At 33.7% G+C, this 21,512-nt stretch overlaps 1 protein-coding gene across 5 annotated transcripts in view; it reads left to right on the top strand.

The window, feature by feature from the left end:
- LOC125068505 overlaps positions 1-21,512 on the top strand; it is a 75,957-nt gene that overhangs the window by 25,007 nt on the left and 29,438 nt on the right. For 4 of the 5 annotated variants that reach the window (XM_047677681.1, XM_047677680.1, XM_047677684.1 and 1 more), the window contains exons 2-6: positions 11,197-11,251; positions 11,831-11,945; positions 12,448-12,573; positions 12,689-19,680; positions 19,753-21,214. In XM_047677681.1, the coding sequence (XP_047533637.1) occupies positions 11,198-11,251; positions 11,831-11,945; positions 12,448-12,573; positions 12,689-19,680; positions 19,753-21,214 (8,749 nt within the window). In that variant the 5' untranslated portion in view covers position 11,197. The remainder of the gene's footprint in view (positions 1-11,196; positions 11,252-11,830; positions 11,946-12,447; positions 12,574-12,688; positions 19,681-19,752; positions 21,215-21,512) is intronic. The other variant, XM_047677682.1, reaches the window with a different exon arrangement.

Below are 21,512 nucleotides of genomic sequence, written 5' to 3'. Positions count from 1 at the left end.
ATCAGCGATCAGCGTATGGAATTTTAAACAGAGAGTGCTAATACTACGAATTTGATTTGAATGACAGGAATAAAATTACACACAGATAAAAAATACAGTAACTTAATTTTTTTTAATTGAAGAATCATGTTTTATATAATTACAGAAATAAATATAAATACCACCCATTATACTAATATTAATAAAATAAATTATGATCTGCAAATGCCTTGGTTTGCTTCTATAATAACGCCACTTTGTTTCTCAGAATTTTTGTATTCTCAAACATGCTAGTCTATTCTCATGAGTAAGGTCACAACTCGTTTATGGAACTAATGTATACTAGGAGACAATTCGTCGAGTTTATTTTTGTCTTTAAAACATCCGTATGTACCGTACTATATAAGGATATTTAATATATCGTAATATTATATATACTTGGACAGAAATAGGTACAAACAAATACGCCCATAGATAATATGACTCTTATGATGGAAGTCAGATAATTATCATTTATGACCATTAAAAGAGAATAATGAGATTACTCTCCGATAGCCGTCCCAGTGGACTCTGAGAGGGATGGAGTAAGGAGTGAACCTTTGTTTTCATACTTACTTGTGCATAAGTTCTTCGCATATGGTCAGATTATGATACTTAAATAAAAACAGTTTTCATTAAAAATATCAAAGTTAAAAATAGTTAATGTACAAATCATGAATATGGGAAATAGTTTCACAGTAAATAAATTCTACGAACACTATTAATTATAAATTTATTATTTATTGCAGTATCTCGATGATGCTGTTACGGTATCAGACAGACATGTTAAATATTTGCTTTTAAATGTTTACAAACAGTTTCAACAATGAGACGACGCGCAAAAGTATTCATCAAGCTATCATTGAGACGACTGACAGATAAGCGTAAATATAATCGCATATTTCCACTGCAATAGACGATATAATGTCTGACGATGGCTGTGTTTGCAATTGTTTGCATTTATTCAAAAAAGCACCAACAAAATTACACAATATTATATATATTTTTTATTGATAACTCAAGGTCTGAATCAGTAACACTTTATGAAAACCACAATCTCCCAATTTGTTATTTTTTTGAGATGCAATTTAATGAGATAAGTGTTATGTTTATCCCAAATAAAAATAGTTTTATTAGTAATAATTAAATTTTGAGGTTGCCTCGGAATGATAATATGAAAGAACACTAAATTAAATACAATCTTAAAAGATGCATCAAAAGCTCGGACATGTCTAGAGAAGATATATAAAAATATTGTATGTATGTATGATGTACATCAAAATCATATTACCCGCAGTAAAAGTTAACCTTGTGGTACTTTATGCCCGGAGATCAATTACAATAGGTTTTGAAATTACTTCTGTAAGACTAAAATACTTTCTACTGATTCAAAGTCCGCTCAAAATAATGGTCACAGTCAATTTACAGATAAATGTTTGCTCATAACCGGTTTTTTAAAACTCATAATCGATACGTAAAAAGCCTAATAATTCTTCGAGATACTTGACATAATCGGAGATAAATAGTCGATTTGTCAATGTTGTTGTATCTCTATGTAAATTCGCAATGTAGGCACTCTCGCCATTAGGAATAAAGGAGAAATCAATACAAGGAACAGCTAGTAAACAGATCTGGTCTAGGTAAAATAACTGAAGTCGTGATATCATACCGGTATGTTTATATTATATGTTTTTAAGAAGCTGACGTAACCGCAGTAGACTAAGATTTGTAACTTCGTGTAATAGAATAAATTGCCGTATTATAGTAGGTGTTTGTGAATCGCTCGTGTCCTTAAGTCATCATTCTTTTCATGTTCAACTCCTGCGCAAGTCGTAAATTTTAGACATGATTTACTGTCGTATTTTTATGTCCACGTAGGTGATCTAGGTATTAACTAGAATATGTCGCTTTTAACAATTCTAGAACAGTGGTCTGGTTAAGTTTTTATGTTGCCTTATTATTTATTATACAGCGGGTCTAGATCTATACTAATAATATAAATGTGAATGTAACTCTGTATATCTGTCTGTCTGTTACACTTTCTCGACTAAGCCACTGAACCGAATTTGACCGTAGGTTCGAAGAACCGTAGTTTGGTATTGTCAAATTTGAACCCTAAGGAAGAAGGCAATTTTTACCAATAACCTACGCGCCTAAACTAATAGCGAAAACTAGTAAAATATAAATTATTGAATTCTTTAGACAGACCAAAATATATAAAACTATTCTATTTGTACTGTATGACAATTACCTAAAGTGGTTTGTGTAAGTCAACATGTGTTCACTTCAAGGACAGCTGCGCAGGCTGTTCAATAATTCAATAAAAACAGTTAAAATGGGGGCATTCTTACAGATGAATTGTATATAGAAATTGGCACAGTGTGGGATGAGAGATAAAGTGTGATCTCCTAAGCAATTCCATGCCGCTGGGAATTCTCGACAGAGTAACTTAACAACGTCTACCCGATCCTGAATTTTAAACCGAGGTCTCGGGAGCTGCAGTCCGAAACACCATGCGCCGCACAAACGTAGCTCATTATAAATCAATGAAAGCGCATAAAGAAAGTCAAATTCAAACACTAGTTTTCTACACGTTCATATGTTTTCAATGATCTGTTCCGAATTCCCATATCCGGAGGATCGCTTTCCGTCAATGTGAGCGGGTTCGCCTCAAGAATGGTAAATAGTCCGTGTTTTGAATTCTAATATTCTCAATTGGCAATAACACCGTGTTCTCGGTCAGTGAAAGCGTTTTGTATTTCTCGTAGTTAGATCAGATTTTCTAAGAAATAGCAGCAATTATCTCGGAATGAGGTTCCTTTTTATGAAGTAAACATTTTGGCGTTTATTTTAATAAATATATTTATGACTTAAAACTCGGATGGCCCAGGAACTGAAACTTAAATAATTTAAAGATTACGATCTGAAACCCATGCAAGGCAAGCAGTACTAAGGTATCTCGTGCTCGGTGATAAAGAAAAACATCGTTAGTCCACAAAACCCAATTGGACCAGGGAACATAAGCTCCAAGTCGTCTCCTCAAAAAAATCTATGCCCTTATTTCACTTTTTTTTTCAATGTCAAAATATAATCTGATATTGATTTACATACATACAATTATAATTTTCATTATAATGAGAATATAAATAAAACAAATATTGGCATTTATCGATCTTTTGTTAGGATCTTATTACCAGTTTAGCAAGATGTAGAAGTCTCGTTAAAACATTCACTTTGTTATATTCGAAATAACTTCATGTAAATAACCGCGTTACGTCTCGGTCAATGCTTATTAAGAATTATTTAAATCTTCGACATGTCCTTTACTTACGTAAGTAACACAAATACTTTTCATCATAGAACATAAGAAATCTGATATGTATTTATCTTATATTATATTATATATATATATATATAAAGTGTCACATTGAAATAAAACTCAAACAAATGGAGCGACTTTATTATCTTGGTTGGACGGCTACGCTTGACACAAGCCGAACGTCATAATACTTTACAAGTGTGCGTGTACTTAGAGCCAACGGTTGGCTACTATTCAATTCAACTTTCTGTTCCAACAATTAATTTCTTACTTCTCGTCTCTTTCGATATGCTGAAGTGGTGATTGTAGTTTTACAATTTATACAAAATGATTTCATTAAACAATAATAAAATTGTTTATATAATTCTTATATATTAGTATAATTACTATAACTATATAGAATTATAGTTCAATTGATTTATTTACAATTTACAAATATTGCTGTGATTAATTAAGTCATAAACAGCATTTGTATATCTATTTATGTCGATTTTTTTTTAATTATGATTTCTCGAAAACACTCCTGCCATAAAGGTATTAATGTTAATAACATCGTTACCTATTCTTTGGCTCATGGTCAGCGGTCGCTGAGTCATATCGCGGTTCAAGGCTAACAAGGAAAGTTGTGTTATGCTTACTGACTTACCAAGCACAGCATACATTACGTTACTGCATTTTAAAACCTCGATACTATGTTAAACATTACAGCAATGTAGATTTGTCTTATATATTTGACATCTCAAGAGCCTAACTGTGGTGCTATTCGGCAAGGAAAAACCCGAAACTCACCGCAGGACTCGATCGTAAAATATGTAACTATAATTTGCTTTATAGCCGATATTTCATATGTGAGATTCGAAGTAAGTTTTGCAGTTTAGCCTTTGATAACCGCATTCGATTCGAATTATACCGATTTACATCGTCTATCAATCTTTAAGCTTTGATTATAACAAGTAAAATAATCATGTAATTGTACAAGTTTTAGTGATTTCTGCAAACGAATTTGTTAATTGTTTTGTAATTTGTCTAGGCCTGCTAATCTATCTGAAGATTTTACGTAAAATTAATTACCCAAGTAATGTCAGTGTAAAGCTTATCATGAGCTCCACATTCTATGATTTCGATTTCGAAAGACTCTCGGAATACAAGTCTACTTCTCATGAATTTAGCTTGAATATTTAATTTCATCTAAGGAGCAGCATGCAGCAGAGCATTCAACGATTGTCAAAACGTTTTAAAACTTCGCCTTCGTCTAATTATTCAATGCGATACGTAAATTGCTACATTATTATATTTGTATCCTATTCTTTAAATAAAATCGACAATCGCTATGTGTTATTGTGTAAACCCGAAGTGACACTTTCTATTGTTTTAAAATATTCTACTAATTTACTATACCTAGTGCAGCATGTCTTACACTTGAGAGATGAGTCAAGTCAGTGTTACGTGAAAAGCCATTGTAATGACGTCACAGTTTACAAGAATTAAAACAAAGAATCAAGGCTAGTTCATTATCAAAATATAATTACATTCCAAACAGTTTCATACTTCTCTTCTCGTTAAAATATACCAACATAGAGGAAATACCTAATCTATTACCAAAAAAAGGCGTTAACCTTTTTAGTGGTTCATTATTACAAAGCGTGTTTTTAAACGATCAATATACCCGTATGGTTGTAAACATTGTAGAGTTGACACTGGTATTAGTACCGTTGTTTGTTGTTGTACAGGGCACCATTTTTATCAAGTGACGTTATCACGTGCGTTAAATATAATACGTTAAAAGAGTACAATGTAGGTTTGTGTGTGTAGATTCTTTACACTCGCCATGTGTTTTAACAAGTGTCCTGTGCACTTGTAATTACAGACATGAAGCCGAGATGACACAGCGGATAGAAAACGGGATACTTAAACGAAGTTCGTAATTTCAAATCCGCACAAGCAACTGTAACAAATAATAAGAAACTTCGATCCGATTACTTCTTTTACTGTCGTCTATATATTAGGCACAATCAGAACAAACATTGGTTGGTCGCTGAAAGTCCTGTGCCTGAACTCTTTCCGGTCGTGGCGAATTTGCCGTTCCAACGGATTATGAGAGTGAAGGATCAGAGGTTGCAACTGTGTTTACGCACAGACTTGTGCACTAAAATATATCCTGCACAATAAGCTAGTCTCTCTTGATATCGGTCAAGGGGACATCATTCCATCATCATCATTATCGCAGCACAAAAAATATTTTTCGTGTTTTTGTGGAACATTAAGAAGGCTCTTAATAAGATGGTGATGACCATTTCTGTATACAATAATTCATCTCATGCTCAGCGACGAAAAATTTGTTGAATGAAATCTTTGCACATTGGTGGCCTTTAAACTCAAAGCTACCACTCCTCGCCATTGTTTTAAGTTAAAAACCCGGTTCGAAATATATATTCTATTTATTAGAATCACCTCGAAAATAAGTAAATTTTTCATGCCATAAATTTTAGCATCAAAAATCTCTTTAAACACTTTAATATATACAAATATTAATTACAAATAGTTACTGTATAAATCTTAACCGCAATTCCGATCCTCTGGGCTAAAAACGAACCAGCCCTCCTGTTCACCAGTGGAGGCAATAAGGCGAGGTGTTATACTTTTGATGAAGCTTTTTGTACCACTACTCAAAGGGCCAAGTGCTTGGACAAAAATTTTAAAATTAATTTATTAAAAAGTTAATAGCATCTGATATTTTAATATAGAAACATACCTAATACCTCCACAGAGAGTGTATTGACTTTGTAGAGACTGATATATCTATACATATCTATAAGTACGCATAATAATAATTAATTTTCGCTTCTTGTGTAATATCGAGCGGTAATTATATCTCGTGTGTCAGATTAATCCACTAACGTGACTCATTACATGGATATCTTGACCACCCATGTGCTTACGACATCCTAATCTTGCTAAGCCGTATCCGTATCAGATATATGGAAAATTAGTCCTTATTCACGAAGACATAAGAATTACAATAGTTTATTTTGATTTTTCGTGCCATATGTCAAAACGAAATGCCAATGATCAGGTGTGGTCAGTAATGGGTTCAAACCTTTTTAGCTCTTTGACTAGAGTTTAAAATGTTAATACAAGTAAGAGAATATACCTACCTAATAAGATTGTTGTTTAATAGTTAAAGTCGTACATTGACGTACACGTGATTTTTTTTTAACATATTTCCCAATATTACTATTTATGTAATCTTTCAGTCGCCGTCTGTACGTTTAGATCTTTTAAACTACGAAACGGATTTTGATGCGGTTTTCATCATTAGAGTGATACAAGCACAAAGTTTATATGTATAGTAGAGAAAAGCCGTGAATTTCAACTTGACTGGCCGGAATTTTTTTTTTTATTTTCTTGCTTTTTCATTCTGAACGTTGTATATAGAGGGTCTATATATATTGCACCCGTGTGAAGGCTTTGTTTTTATAATTTAAATAACAACGATTGTCCGAACATAAAATTAAATATATATTAGTAAATATATTTGTTAATAATATGAAACAAAATGTATGTTGTTCAATAGGGCTCTTAGAAGCACTTTGGAGTCATCACTTTATAAGATCGAATTTTAAATATAAATGTAAAGCTTCACCCGGTTCTAAGGTAGATTCTACTTTGAAGAACTGGCAAAAAACACAATTGTTACTCTATTTCATTAATCATTACAATCTAACAAGGATCTCGTAATCGATATTTTCTAATTGTATTTGTATGTTTGAATGATATATTTCGTCTTTTAAAATGTCAGTTACATACAATTATATTATGTTATAACATTAATAAATACACGGATGTTTCTGAAAGGCCGCGGCTTCGCCTCTATACATTGTAATCTATTACGGTACTTCTCTAAATCGTTTTTATTGTTATATCATCAAGCCCTGACATATATTATTTTACGTGATATTTAATTTTTTTTTATAAAAAATCACCAAGGTAAACAATAGAACACCTTAATGATTTTATTCTAAAAAAAAAAACAAAGCAACAAATCGTTACACTAGTTTCGATGTATGTACTTGAGGCTTAAATAAACAATTAACAAATGTAAGTATAATATGTTGATATATTATACTTCAAGAATATAAAGTTCGCACTCGTCAATTATGTATATTTTAAAGCGGGTTAAACTACGAAACCAGCTATTTATATAATAACGTTATATGTTAAAGCCTCCTTTGAAATGTGATGAATCTTCTGAAATAACTTTTACGTATATTATTTTAGAAGGTTTTTATTGTGGCATTACAATATATAGGCATACAGTCACCTTATTTAGTAGTATAGATATGTATATAAATGGATAGACAATAAATAAATCATATCTCAAGATCTATTAAACAACTGAAAACATTACGCTTAATATACTAATTTATCTTTAAATCTGTTTAAGTCTACACTAATAGCTCTCCGGCTCATTTGTCACTTGACATAGTCATTACGAGCTGACGCCTCAAGACGGCGCCTGTCACTTTATCTAACTTTACTAAACATAATATCTGCGTACTAACAAGTTCTATATCATATTGCAAATTTGTTGTAAAATTGAATCTATATTAATGCTTCATAAAACGAGGTACTGAATTCAAACCCCGGATCACGAAAATAAACTATATTTTTTGTTAATCTATGAATAAGTTCTCAGTAACAGTTTGGAGTTAGGAAGTCTGCTATTTTTACACTCTCCCGTGTCTTGGAAAATATATAAACCTATTATTTTTTCGCCTTAACTCACCTAGGTCGTGTCTGATTGAATAGTAGGTAGGTAGGTAAATAGAGTGTCCAATGTATGTGCCCATTTTCGCTCTACAATATTCTGACTTCTTGGCTAGACTTCATCAAAACTCCATTCTCCAAATAGTATTACTTCAACATTTATTTAGATCAATAATGTTATCTATGTCGTAACAAACAAATAGGTATGTTTAATATAATAAGTGATATAACATTTATCACGTACGGGAAATGAACCTGCAACGCCTGACACGCTTGATAGCCCTAGATAACATCAGCTACAATTCATAGTAAGTGAAATAAATGACCAACCTTGGACGTTATTGCTGTTACGACAGTGCGCGTATTGCTATTATTTTTAAGTAGGCGCTTATTTAAAAGTGACTTCCAACTGAATAATTACCACTAGTATAAATCATTTACAACGTCTTTTAATAAAACAATATAAACACAATAAAAATAAAATAAATAAATAATCAGAACACTTTTAATTTAAGCTCTTCCAGTAAACATTAAATCCAATTTATATTATAAGGAATAACTAATAAACTATTATCTGAATAGTAATTAAGACCTTATGTACATTATTTTATCATAAAATATCTTTATTTAAAATATGTATTACTGTATAATTGCAAAATCTATTTAATTAAGTATTTAAATAATTGTAAGATTTCACCCACGAACGCCTACCCAGTATTTAATTTAATCTGTCTCATATTGGGTTATCCATAACATACAAGCATATTAATAATAATTACTATAACCGCTTGGCTCAGACCCGTGTTATCTTTCCTGCTACCTAGCCGAGGAAAATTTATGTAGGTGATAATAAATGTGGATTTCAAATAAATAAACATTTTATACGGCATAACATATCGTTTATAATATATTATTACATAGATTAACTCTTAGGACATTCAATTGGACTAACATGGCAAAATTTTACTTCTTTAAACATTAGTTAACTTATAAATGCGAAAGTAACTCTGTTTCCGACAGACAGGCAGAAACACTGAAATGAATTATAGACATTCGGTATGGAGCAAGTTTGAACACAAAAGCTAACATTAGACGACCAACCGATAAAATTCGGCTTCGCTCGCATTTTATCGGTAGCGAGGACTAGTTTCATATACTTTATTCCAACCATAACAGGAAAAAAGCCAAATAAACAACATATGACAGCAAATTGACGCGATATCACTGGTTGAGAGCTTGATTAATCTATGATATTCACTATGGATTTGCGAAAAAATGGCATTTGGAACGTCGACGAAACTGTTATCGGAATTTTGGAAGTAAAATTAAAGTGAAAATACGTAGTTAAGTGCAATAGTTTTATATTATAAATAAAGATATATTAATCATAAACTCCCAGTAGTGCACAATATAGCTGAGTTATTAGCAAATCGCATGGAATACGTAAATCTAAGGTTTGTTTATCTTTTTTCCTACTCCCATTGGAATAGGCGATATATATTTGTTTAAATATACATTTTTGTATCTGCAATAACAAGTAAATGCTAAGTAAAAGACAGCTGTTAAAAATCCTTGCTCAATGATGTAAATCGGTTCCATGTGCTGAAATATGCAAGTCTAAGTCCATATAAAGCTTTGCGGGGCAAGGGCGGGTGGTACCAGATATGGCCTGCCATATGGTCGTCCAGTTCAGCTTAAATAGGAACATAGAATGATTTATCAATAAAAAGTTTTAGCCTTGTATGCTACGAGTATTGAGAAAATTGAACAATTGTCTTTTTTTTAATACATTCGTCTCTAACGAAAAAAATAATTAATTAAGTGTTTATTTAAAAAAAAAATTAAGTCTCATGAACACCAAGGAATAAACAGCCATCAGTGTTGCTATTATGTAAAGATATTTGTACGGAATCAACAAAAATAATCCACAGCAAACGTTATTTAACAGTAAAATCAAAATAATATACTTAATTCATCTTGCAAGCACTTTTGAATCGTCAATCCGTCATCCTGTAAGGATCAATTTTTTTTCCATGTATATAAAAGTTTTACTTGGTGGTGGGGCTTTGTGCAAACCCGTCTGGGTACCACCCAATAATAAGATATTCTACCGCCAAAAAGCAATATTGAGTATTATCGTGTTCCGGCTTGAAGGTTGAGTGAGCCAGTGTAAAGGCACAGTTCCCAAGGTTGGTGGCGCTTGGGCGATGTAAGAAATGGTTAAAATTTGATTTGTGTAAATGAATTTAATTTGTGATGTATTACAAAACAGTATTTTATCAAGTAGGTATTAGTTAACATTCTACAGTTACATTAAATTTAATGTAAAAGGGAAATAAAAGTAAATTTTGCAATCCGACACATTCGCTTATATAAGCAATGTTATTAATTCATACAATAATTGAACGAATCAGACAAGTCTGGGGCCTTGTGTACAACTTACTCCAATTAAACTCAACCGCCGCGAACGTAAATACGACAAGTAACAACCATTAATAAATATTTTCAGACGAATTAAATTGTGACTACTGCCGTAACGTTCGATATAACACTTGACATTGATTGATTGCCTTCAGGAACGGATTAACCATGTTGTGGCACCTGGCAATGCACGTTTCGGGACCCATTTTAGTTTTTCTAATTCCTTAAATATAATTTTTCTACCATACCACTATTTTATTCATAATTACGAAAAGTTTTACTATATCACGCAGGCACACATCCTATTCAAATAGGAGACATATTTATTTTCAATCATTTTATTAACTCCAAACCTTATGTCCCAATTGAATGGAATTGCGAACAGCAAACCAAAAAAAAATAATTTGAATGAAAGGGCATTGCTACAAATCTTTATAAAAAAAAATAAACAATTTAACTGCCTTATGTGTACAATCCTGTTCTGATTTCCTTATTATTGTTTTATGTATTTATATAAAATTAAAGTATAGCCATTTAAAGAAGAATTGAAAACAAGTTTATCTAATCTATAAAGTCTTGGATGTTTAAAATCAGAAACTGGAGCCGTCTTTCGAAATGTTAACACATTACAATTACGTTATCATTAAACTTGCATTTTTTATTTATTACAGTATGTCTGAAGGAGACGTATCCCTCATTCGCGACGAGGACGTATTACGTCGGATGGTAAGTACGAACTACGAGTACATCCACGTACACACGAATAATATTATACTCTATAATTGTTGTAGCCATTATTGTCGTATACCATTCTGTAAAAATATTTCGCAACAGCATTCTGTGACGAATAAGAGAGCTTTTAAGCTGTAAGCCGGACCTGATTGCAGAAAATATAATATGTATCGATACAAAAATAAAATCACAACAATTATAAATACTGTTAACAGTAAATGACAATCTTGCTGGATCTCCTCTCGTGCTTAGTAGAAGATTTCGAGCTGATTCCTCTTAGATGCTCCAAGTAAGGGTTGATAGCAAATGTGATTCTGGTGTTTATCTCGCAGTTTTTCTCACGACAGATATGTCGTGAGAAAAACTGTCGCCTGTGAAGAGATATCTTTACCGCCGTTTCATATATATAAGCATGTTTCATATATATAAACCCAAATTAGTATGCGTATTTTAATGCGTAAAATAATACTCCCAATAAATTCTAGACATTTATATGTACAATAATTAATCTTTAAATATTTTTTTCAATTTACTATAATTATTATTTAATTAATTTCACCTGTAACTTTCCAGTGGCAGCAGACTGAGGACTTCTCCCGAAAAAAAGAGATTCGTGCGCACATGTACAGACTAAGGGAGGAACGCCTGCGCAACCTTTACTCGCCCGAACCCGGCGCGGAATCTAAAGGTACATACATGCTATTTCTGAGGGAAAAACGTTAATGCTATTGTTAGGCCCAATGCATACGCGATGACGATCTTCGAGCATGCTCTAAGCAGCGCTTCGTGAGATCTGCGCCAGTTCTAAGCATTAATGATTACTTTTTTTTAAAAGAGAAGATGATCGTTATACTTTATATCGATCATCTTGTCAATATTATTTAAAGATACCGTCTATTACCAATGTTAGAATAAAGTAATAGGTTATCTATAAACATATAAGTTCATAAATGGTAATGCTATGAAGTAGATAATGTATATAAAAAGTCTCTACACCCTTTTTGATCTTCTGCAGATCAGAGAAGACTATTCGAGAAATGACTTTGATTTATTGTTATTTATATTATAATTTAATCTTTTCTAAGGATTGCCTTCCATGGAACAAATGTTGAAAAAGAATGTATGTATGAATGTTGAAAAAGACAATTACTACTGTTACAATCGTAAGTTTTATTGACCCATTTTGGCAGGTTGTGAGTTTTCATCAACCCAGGGCCACGTGAAATCATTCGCTGACCAGAGCTTCCAATCCATGAAGAGCAAGGAGGTTCGAGATGCGGGCTCTCCGCCCAAGGAGTTTACGTACCGCGGCCAAGGTGCCTACCGACTACTGCCACCGACATTATAATTCTAACCGAACTAACTCTCATTAACCAGTAACAAAAACTTAAGTTAAAATTTCCCACACTTATAACAATTTATCATTTACAGATCTCAAGGAGCTATCCAACGCTGGATGGAATGTAGAATCTGAGAACAAAACGACGGATGATGGGCACACGCACGTGAAATCTGTTCATGCCAACATCGAGGGTCATTACGACGTCGACGGAGGTCGTGGCCAGTTCGCAGCTGTTGACCACAACAAACAAGCTATTACGGAATACGATGACGGTAACACCAGCCTGAAGCGTAATGAGAACGTGTCTAATACTGCAGCTCGCGAGCAAGTCGTGCGCAAAACGGACGATGGTACACAATTTTCATCAACGACAAGTTCATCGACGTCCACATCCAAATTTGAACAAATATCGTCAAACAAACATGAATCTGTGCCATTTACTAATGATAACTATGACCTATCGCCTCAAAAATATAATACTAACCGCAACGAAAACAGTTCGACTAGATTAACAAAATCAAACGATTATGAACAAAATTTGAGATCTGATTTTGATCACGGTGAGATAATATCTAGAAAAATTGACTATCCGGATGAGAATACAAAAGTTATTGTAGAGACTAGATGTCTTCCCGATGGTACAAGAGTGACTAGTACTCGTCGGGAGTTCCGTGCCCCAGCGGTACAGACAAGTCGTTCAGAGCAACACTCCCATGAAACAAGGACTGAAAATAAATCATCTTCGTATGCGACCATGGAGCAACGATCACATGTGAGTGATTCTGCATCTAAAACTTTGCGTGAAACCATTGACAATTCTAGACGTGATATTGTAGATTCGCAAAAGATTATTGATAGTAATGATTTTAATAAAAATCAGTATTTCGATTATTCAAATGACAAAATTGTTCGTGACCATGATTCTGTGGACAAAATTAAGGACCAAGATTATAAAACTAATATCAACGAAAATACGATGCGCGATGTTTTCACATCGAATGTCGATGAACATACTAAACATTTTGACACTAATGAGACACATGATAGAAATACGAAAAATATTGAGGAACGCATTCATAACATAACCCGTGAAAATATCGTAACAGAAAGAAAAACTAGCTCTGATCAATATGAGTCGACATATAAATCTGATTATACTCAAAAGAAAATAAGTCACGACTGGAGCCCAGCTCACCAAGCGTGGGCAAGTACTCTACGTTCCGATACACCAACTAGACCATCTACAAGAGCTTCTTCTCCTGGAAGCAAAACTTTTAAGTCAAGCACATCTTCTTTAAGGAGTAGTGTTAGCCCTGATAAATCACACAGGAAACCTTCTAGTCGAGGAGGCAGCCCTAGTAAAGTGGACAGGTATTCTCCAACTAGCACTGTTTCTGAAAAAAATTCCAGTCATTATTCTTCCAATACAATTACCGAAAAGACAAACAGGGTTACGAGCCCAGATAGGAAACTGCAATATAACTATCGTCCAAGATCAAGTGCAAGTCCAGAAAAACAACACTACCCTGCACATGGACCAAATTCAAGCCCGGACAGGAAGAAGTCTCCCCTCAACGACAAAACAACATCTCCAAGGTCTAATTTAAGCCCTGAAAGAAAAATAAACACAACACAATCACCCTTAACCCCTTCAGATAGTCGCAGCCCATCACCGAAGAGGCAAATTCCTGATTCAAGAAAAACTAAACCCCATCAAGATAGTGACTTACTAGTAAAACATGAAGAAGTTGACATTTTTTCATATTCTACGATTAAAACTAGCTCTATCGATAAAGCTAAAAGAACTCTAAGTCCAAGTCCAGATCGCAAAAATAAGCAAAAGCCATCTTCGCCAACAAAGAGTGTCTCTGAACCAATACAGAAACATTCCAAAGAGCTATCACCATCGAGAAAGATACCTCAAGGAGAAAAAGAAGAAACTGATAATTTGCCTGGTTACATGCGACCAACTGCTGCTAGTAAACCGATAGCAAATAGTCCTGACCGTAAAAACTATGACACTTCCGTAAATAGAGTCAAACAAGAACATTACAAATTTGTTGACGAGGAAACTAAAATGTATTCCCTAGCGGACAACGAACATAAAAAACACACTTTCGAAGAACAAGTTAACATAGATTTATCTCCTGATGTAAATAATTCTGAACCTACTGAAGCCAAGGAACTATCTAAAGACCGTTCACCAAGTCCCAATAAATACTTACAAAAAAAACCATCTCTCACAAGAGAAAGTCCTGTTAAAGATATTCCCAAAGACATTGACGTTTCTTCAAAAGAACAAACTCGTCGTACGAATAATTCATCTACTAGAGAAATGTCTTCAAAAGATGAAACTGAGTATATAGACACAACTACGAGGAGTCCGATTAAATCTGGGGCAACCTTGACAGATTTTCAATCTCGAACACAAAGAAATAAATCACCGAGCCCTGATAAATCAAGAGATAGCCCAAATAAAGATACACCAATTGCTGATTTCTGTGTTACCAACAAGCAACCAAACTATGACAAGTCAAGAGATGAATATCATCCTGATACTGAACAAAAATTTGGCCCCTCTACATTGACACAAACTTGTCAAAATAATAAATCGAAATCTCCAGACTCGATTTACCCCAAATCTGATAAAACTTTCACAAGACGTAGTCCATCGCCCACTAAACATGATTCAAAATCTTATAGTGACGCTAAAATAATAAAAACTAGCTCTGATAAATGTTTTGATATTGACGAAACTTCTACAAACATTAAAACAACAAAAACTGATATCTGCGGAGAGGATTCTACAAAACAAAATGTAACGTTAATTTTGGATAAAGATTCTCAGAGACCTAATACACAAACAAGAGAACGTTCACCACCAAAAAAATCGATACAAGAAAAATACCCAAGAGAACCTTCACCACCTAAAAAAATTATACAAGAAAAACACCCAAGCAGTGTAGATAACTCTAAAATAGATCATGTTATTTTACAAACTCCAACAGATAAAACACCTAGAGATAGAACTTCCCCCGATAAATCTAAATCTCCTGTACGAGAAAACAAATATCAACTTGCTTCTGAGTTTATTAACATTGAAAAGGCTACTGAAGAAATTAATAAAAATACAACGATAGAACGTCCAAGACAACTTATAACACCTTCAACAAGTCCGACCAGAAAACCAAAAACTGTAGAAAAAGAATCGTCTTCTTTACAAAGTTCACCAACAACATCCGTGAGCGGCTTCGAATATTTTAGCTCTCACCAAACAGATGAAAGTATGGTTACAGATTTAGATGAACAATTTTATTCTGAAAATACAACAGAATTTATCAATAATGAAAAAACAAAAGATGTTAGGAATCCATTGTTAACGAAAATTCCCTGCAGATCACCATCACCAGAAAAACGTTCAACAAAAGATAGTCTTCCTAGAAAAAGCTCATTGAAAAAACCAAGTAACCAGGTCTCACCGACAGAAAAACCTCCATCCAATTTCCTCGTTTCACCTAATGTAGAAACTAAAGAATTTATTGACAGTAATGTAATAAATAAAGATTACTCTGGTAAAGAACATGATAAACCCGTTAAACCTAAGCCTCCATTTGAAAGACGTGAAACATACGAAGAAAGATGTCGAAAAATTTTAGGGATGACTGAACATGATTCGAATGAAACCAATATTCCACAAGATTCGACAGATTACCAACCATCAGAATCAAACATTAGTTCACCGAGTGTATCGCCATGTCATAGTTCTTCGCCGGAAAATAATTTTATACACAAAGATACTTTAAAAAACACTTCAGAAAAAATAAAAGAGAAAAAAGTTTTGGTAAATGAAAATGATAATAAATCAACTACCACTCAAATAACTATTTCAGAAACTCGTAAAAAAAATAAAATTCCATCTAGAGAACCATCTCCCTGCAAAATTCAAAATATTATTACCGAAGACAAGGGTACTAGTCAGTATACAACAAATGTAAAAAAAATTGAAAATGAATCAAAGAGAACAACTTCTAGTTCAAAAATTCAAAGTGAAGGTACAGACGAGCAAATTTATGACATCAAACCTAATCGTTTAAGTGTTAGTCCCGAAAAGAAAATTGAACAACAATATTTACCAAAAAAACGCGTAATTTGTCCAGACCAGATGCCTGAAGAAGTTGACAGTAAATTGATTGATAATTTCCCTAAAAAAACAATTGACGATGCAGCTACTCTTACTAAATCTACAAAGAAACCAATGAAAGCGGTCATATCATCCGAGTACGAAGAAAATTATACTACAGAGGGTATTATACAAGATAATGTTACAAACATTATTGAAGATGTAACAGATTACGTCAAACCGAGGTCTTCTATATCTCCTTCACGTAAGGCGGTTAAGAAAACTTCTTCCCCTACAAGAAATACTGATGATAAGTCTTCAACAACCACATCAAACACAACATTTGACTACAGTACTGAATTTATAATATCTGAAAAAGAAAAAGAAGTTTTAGACAGGGTACAAAAATCTTTGAGAAAACTTTCACCAGAACGTATCGTAAAATCTCCTGATCGTGAAAAGAGTACTCCTAAATCAACAACTTTAAGAGATTTAAAAATAATTTCTAAAACCGAAAACATTGAAGATGTTTCAATTAAAAATATTACACAAATAAATAAATCACTGAATGAAGAGGTTACAATAACGGAGAAACAAAAAATTGAAAAGCCCAAAGATCAGAAAATATCGAGTAAACCTCCATCGAGAAATGTCTCGCCAACGAAAAAAGTTTCGAATGTATCTCCTACACCAGCAAGAAGTATATCACCTAAAAAACCAATATCACCGACTGAAAGACCACTATCACCACAGGTACCCAGAGTAAGTGGCATAAAACCGAGAGAACCAGTTTCCTCTCATCTCAGAAAATCTTCACCTTCTACATCATCACCAACAAAGACAGATAAACCGTTTGTATCAGATGTTAAAAAAGTTGCAGCTATTACAAAGCAATTTAATCATACAAAAGCAGCTGTTAATATTAAACCGTCAAATACTAAGATATCACCGGCAAATGTACAGAAAACAGAACAAGAACCTAAAAAGACATTTTTAAGCAAAGGCAATAAGGAAAATGTTAAGAAAGATTTAGACTCAAAAGTAACACGAACCTCTAGTGACATAGCATTAAAATCAAAAAAAGTTTTGCCACAGAAAATTAGATCCAAACCTGAAATCCAAGTTAATGATTTTTCTACAAACAAAAATTATAAACATACAATCACTACAACTAAATCACAAAAAACAACAACAAAACTACCCACAAGTAAACCAAAATCAGCAACATCCTTAAATACCTCGATTGATGATGATGATGATGTAATTATAGATGTTCAGCAAGCTAAATCATCTCGTGAAAATTCTCCAGATCGTATATGCCCGACGCCTGTAGGGTATTCGGATGACGTTGGTACTTCTAGGCTTCCTGATGAAGTAAAAGAACCAGATGAAGAATATCAAAAACGTGGATATCATACGATACATGAAACTGAATCTCTAGTAGATGATATTGTGGAAATAAGTGAAGATGAAGAGCTGTTTGTTAAAAGAAGAGAAGATGAATTAAAAAAGACCGACGATCATCTTTTGAGTGTTAACAGCAAGGTATCTAAATTTTTGTCAAAAATAGGCGACGTCGCTAAAACCAAAGATACGACTACGAGATTTAAAGAAACAGAAAGAAAAGTACACTCTGACTTTGATGAAAATTTAAAATCAGATGACTGCTTATTATCCGTATCAGAGAAAGTTAATAAGTTTGCTAAAGGGCCTCTTGATAGAAAAGACAAGAGCCCCTCACGTAATATCGTAGAAGAATTTGACAAACATACAACATATCAGGACGATTATACTAAATTAAGCGTAAATGATAAAGCTCATTTATTCATTGAAACAGCTGAAAACGTTAAGTCTACTAAAACTAAACCAGCACAAAAAATTGAGCGACCTGATCTTCATGATGTTGATGATGCATTGAAAACCGACGATTGCTTACTCAGTGTATCAGATAAAGTTAATAAGTTTGTAAAGACCGCTGAACAATTTTTAAATGAAACACTAGAAGTTGAAGAAAAAGAAAAAAAAATTAAAGAACAGCATGACAAAATTATGAGGAAAATTGTGGAAAATATCGATGATAATGTTTCTAATGTAAAAATTAACAGTGAAAAAGAAAATATCGAAGACGTATCGAAAGTAAAATCCGATGTTGCTGACAACGTAAGACGAAGTTCTTTTGCTAAAGAAACCACGTCATCACATGCAAAAGTAAAAGAATTCATTAGCCCAAATCTTAAAACAGCCGAAAAGCCTTCAAACGTAAAAGTAACGACTCTTCGTAGTAATGAGGCCGTAAAGAAAGCTAAAGCTTTGTTTGAAAATATTGCCACAACTACTACTACTACCACGAATCGAAAGACAAAAGATATTTCTCAAACGAAGTCTTCGAAATTAACTGAAAAAATTGTAACAAAGAAGTCTCCTAAAGTGGATTCGACAAAAAGTCCACAATATTCTATTAATGATGAAAACAAAAATAACAATGAAAATGAAAACAAGCCAAAATATTTACCAGTTGATACAACGCAAGAACCTTCGGATGAAACCATAATAGAGTGTCGACCTCAAAAAAGTCCAACGCCATTAAGACAACGTTCGCCTGATAACATAGCTAAATCTCCTTCACGCAAAACCTCGGATTTCAATACACCTACGTCACAGATCCATTCTGTTACTGATGTACTTAAAAGAGACAACTCTGGATTAGAAAGACCTGAAAAATCAAAAGATAAAGTACCCGGCTATCAACAGCCTACAAAAACCAGCCAAATGAAAGAAGAAGTAAAAACGATAGATGATAGTGAGATAAGTAGTAGACGCGGAAGTGGGAAGTTTGGAGTTGAACTTCGGCGAACGAGTACCGAGAGATCTACTGTCAGTACTGAACGTCGACGCAGTAGTATTGAACACTATCAGCCCTGCATAGAAGATATCTTCGACTTGGACCTCTTAGAACAAATGGTTAGTTTAAAAATAATTCATTAATATTTTTAAAACTATGTTTATATACTTTTAAATAAATTTTAATTTCAGTTGGAGAAGGTCGTCGGTTATGAGCAGAGACGTCGCATTAGAGCCCAAATACGAGTAGCTAAGAAGAAAGTAGAGAAAGGGCAAGTCGATACAAATACTGTCACAAAAACGAAGCAAACTGTTAGTAAAATGACTAAGACTCAATCACCTGAACGTCAAAATAAATCACCAGAACGTCAAGTCAAATCTACAATTCAAAAAGCAGCTTCTCCTGAACGACAACCCCAAAAGTATTCGTCTCCAGTAAGGCAGCCTCAGATAACTTCTTCCCCTGACCGTCATATACAGAAATGTCGTTCTCCTGAACGTGATCTAACATCAACAACGCATATAACGTTGTTATCAGAGCGAACGGAATCAGAAGAAGTTAAACACTTGTTGAATGGTAATTCAAAAGATACTATTACCTTATCAGAAAAACAAATTAGATCGAGAACTCCAGATAAATTACCTACAAAAGCACCACCCAAATCTAAAAGTCCAATTCGCAAACACAGCCCCGATAAAAAATCTAGACCTCTGTCACCAACTAAAACGCCTTCCACAAAACCAAAATCAAATCGTTTTAGCGAATATGCTACTGCGTATATGAAAAAAATCGGATTGAAAGATTCGGACAAAACTATCGATGTTAAGCTAAAAAAAGTACCTATTAATGAATTGAAAACAAAAACAATAGAAACTCACCATGCGATTGAATCTAAACATTCATTGACTTCTACTAAGACATCTGAGCGCATATCGTCGAAAGATACAGTAGAAGTTACTCATATTAATGGGAAAAGGTCACCTTCACCACAAAAGTTCGATAAAAGCCGTTCTCCACAAAGAAAGTTCTCTCCTGACCGTAAAGTTCACAGTCCTGAACGTTCTCAAATTAGTCCAGAACGGTCACATCGAAATACAGAACACCTTCGGCACAGTCCCGATCGTGCAAAGCATAGTCCAGAACGTGCTAGGCTTAGTCCAGACCGTGCTAAGCATAGTCCGGAACGTGCTAAGCATAGCCCAGAACGTGCTCAGCATAGTCCTGAACGTACTCCGCACATTCTTGAAAATACTCAGCAAACCCCTCGACGCAGATATGATAGTCCAGAAAGATCACCTAGTCCAGAGATGGCTCGTCAAAAATCTGACGTCAATAAAAGCCAAATTAGTAAGGAAACTATTATAAAAACAGTATTTGATATTGAGAAGAAAATTCCACAAAAACCCAAGCAAGAAGACAAACCTTCGTGGGTAACGAACAGAAATTTAAAGAAAATAACATCGGAAAGTCGCACGTTTAGTACTAAAAAGATAGAACCAGAGAAACCAAAATACCGACAACTGAGTCCATCTAAGGTTATTTCAAAACCCATTGATGTTATAACTTCTAGCTACGGTCCAGGGCCTCTCGATACAGACGGTAAACCTCTGTTTGGTATAAGAGCCTTGAGAAAGGGATCTTCTAACTATCAAGGTGTGTATGAATAATAATTTTATTATCATTGACATCATACACTTTATTCACTCTACAAATATTTGTACAGCTGAATAATTTATTCTGTTATACACGTTAGTCCTATCTTAAAATCACATTCGGTCGTTTCTAAGGAAAACATTTTATGAAATGACTTGTTAATTAATTGAATAGTGCGATATAAAGGTAGCAAGGTTACTCACCCAATGTGTAGCGTAACTTTGTGTCAGATTTTGTATACGTTTCTTTTAATGTAATTCATAGATAACAATATTTATTTACGGATGACTAACAGTTT

This window comes from Vanessa atalanta, chromosome 13, assembly GCF_905147765.1.
Source record: "Vanessa atalanta chromosome 13, ilVanAtal1.2, whole genome shotgun sequence".
Lineage (NCBI taxonomy): Eukaryota > Metazoa > Arthropoda > Insecta > Lepidoptera > Nymphalidae > Vanessa > Vanessa atalanta.
Note: the sequence above shows the minus strand (reverse complement) of the source record. Positions and strands in the feature narration are given on the sequence as shown.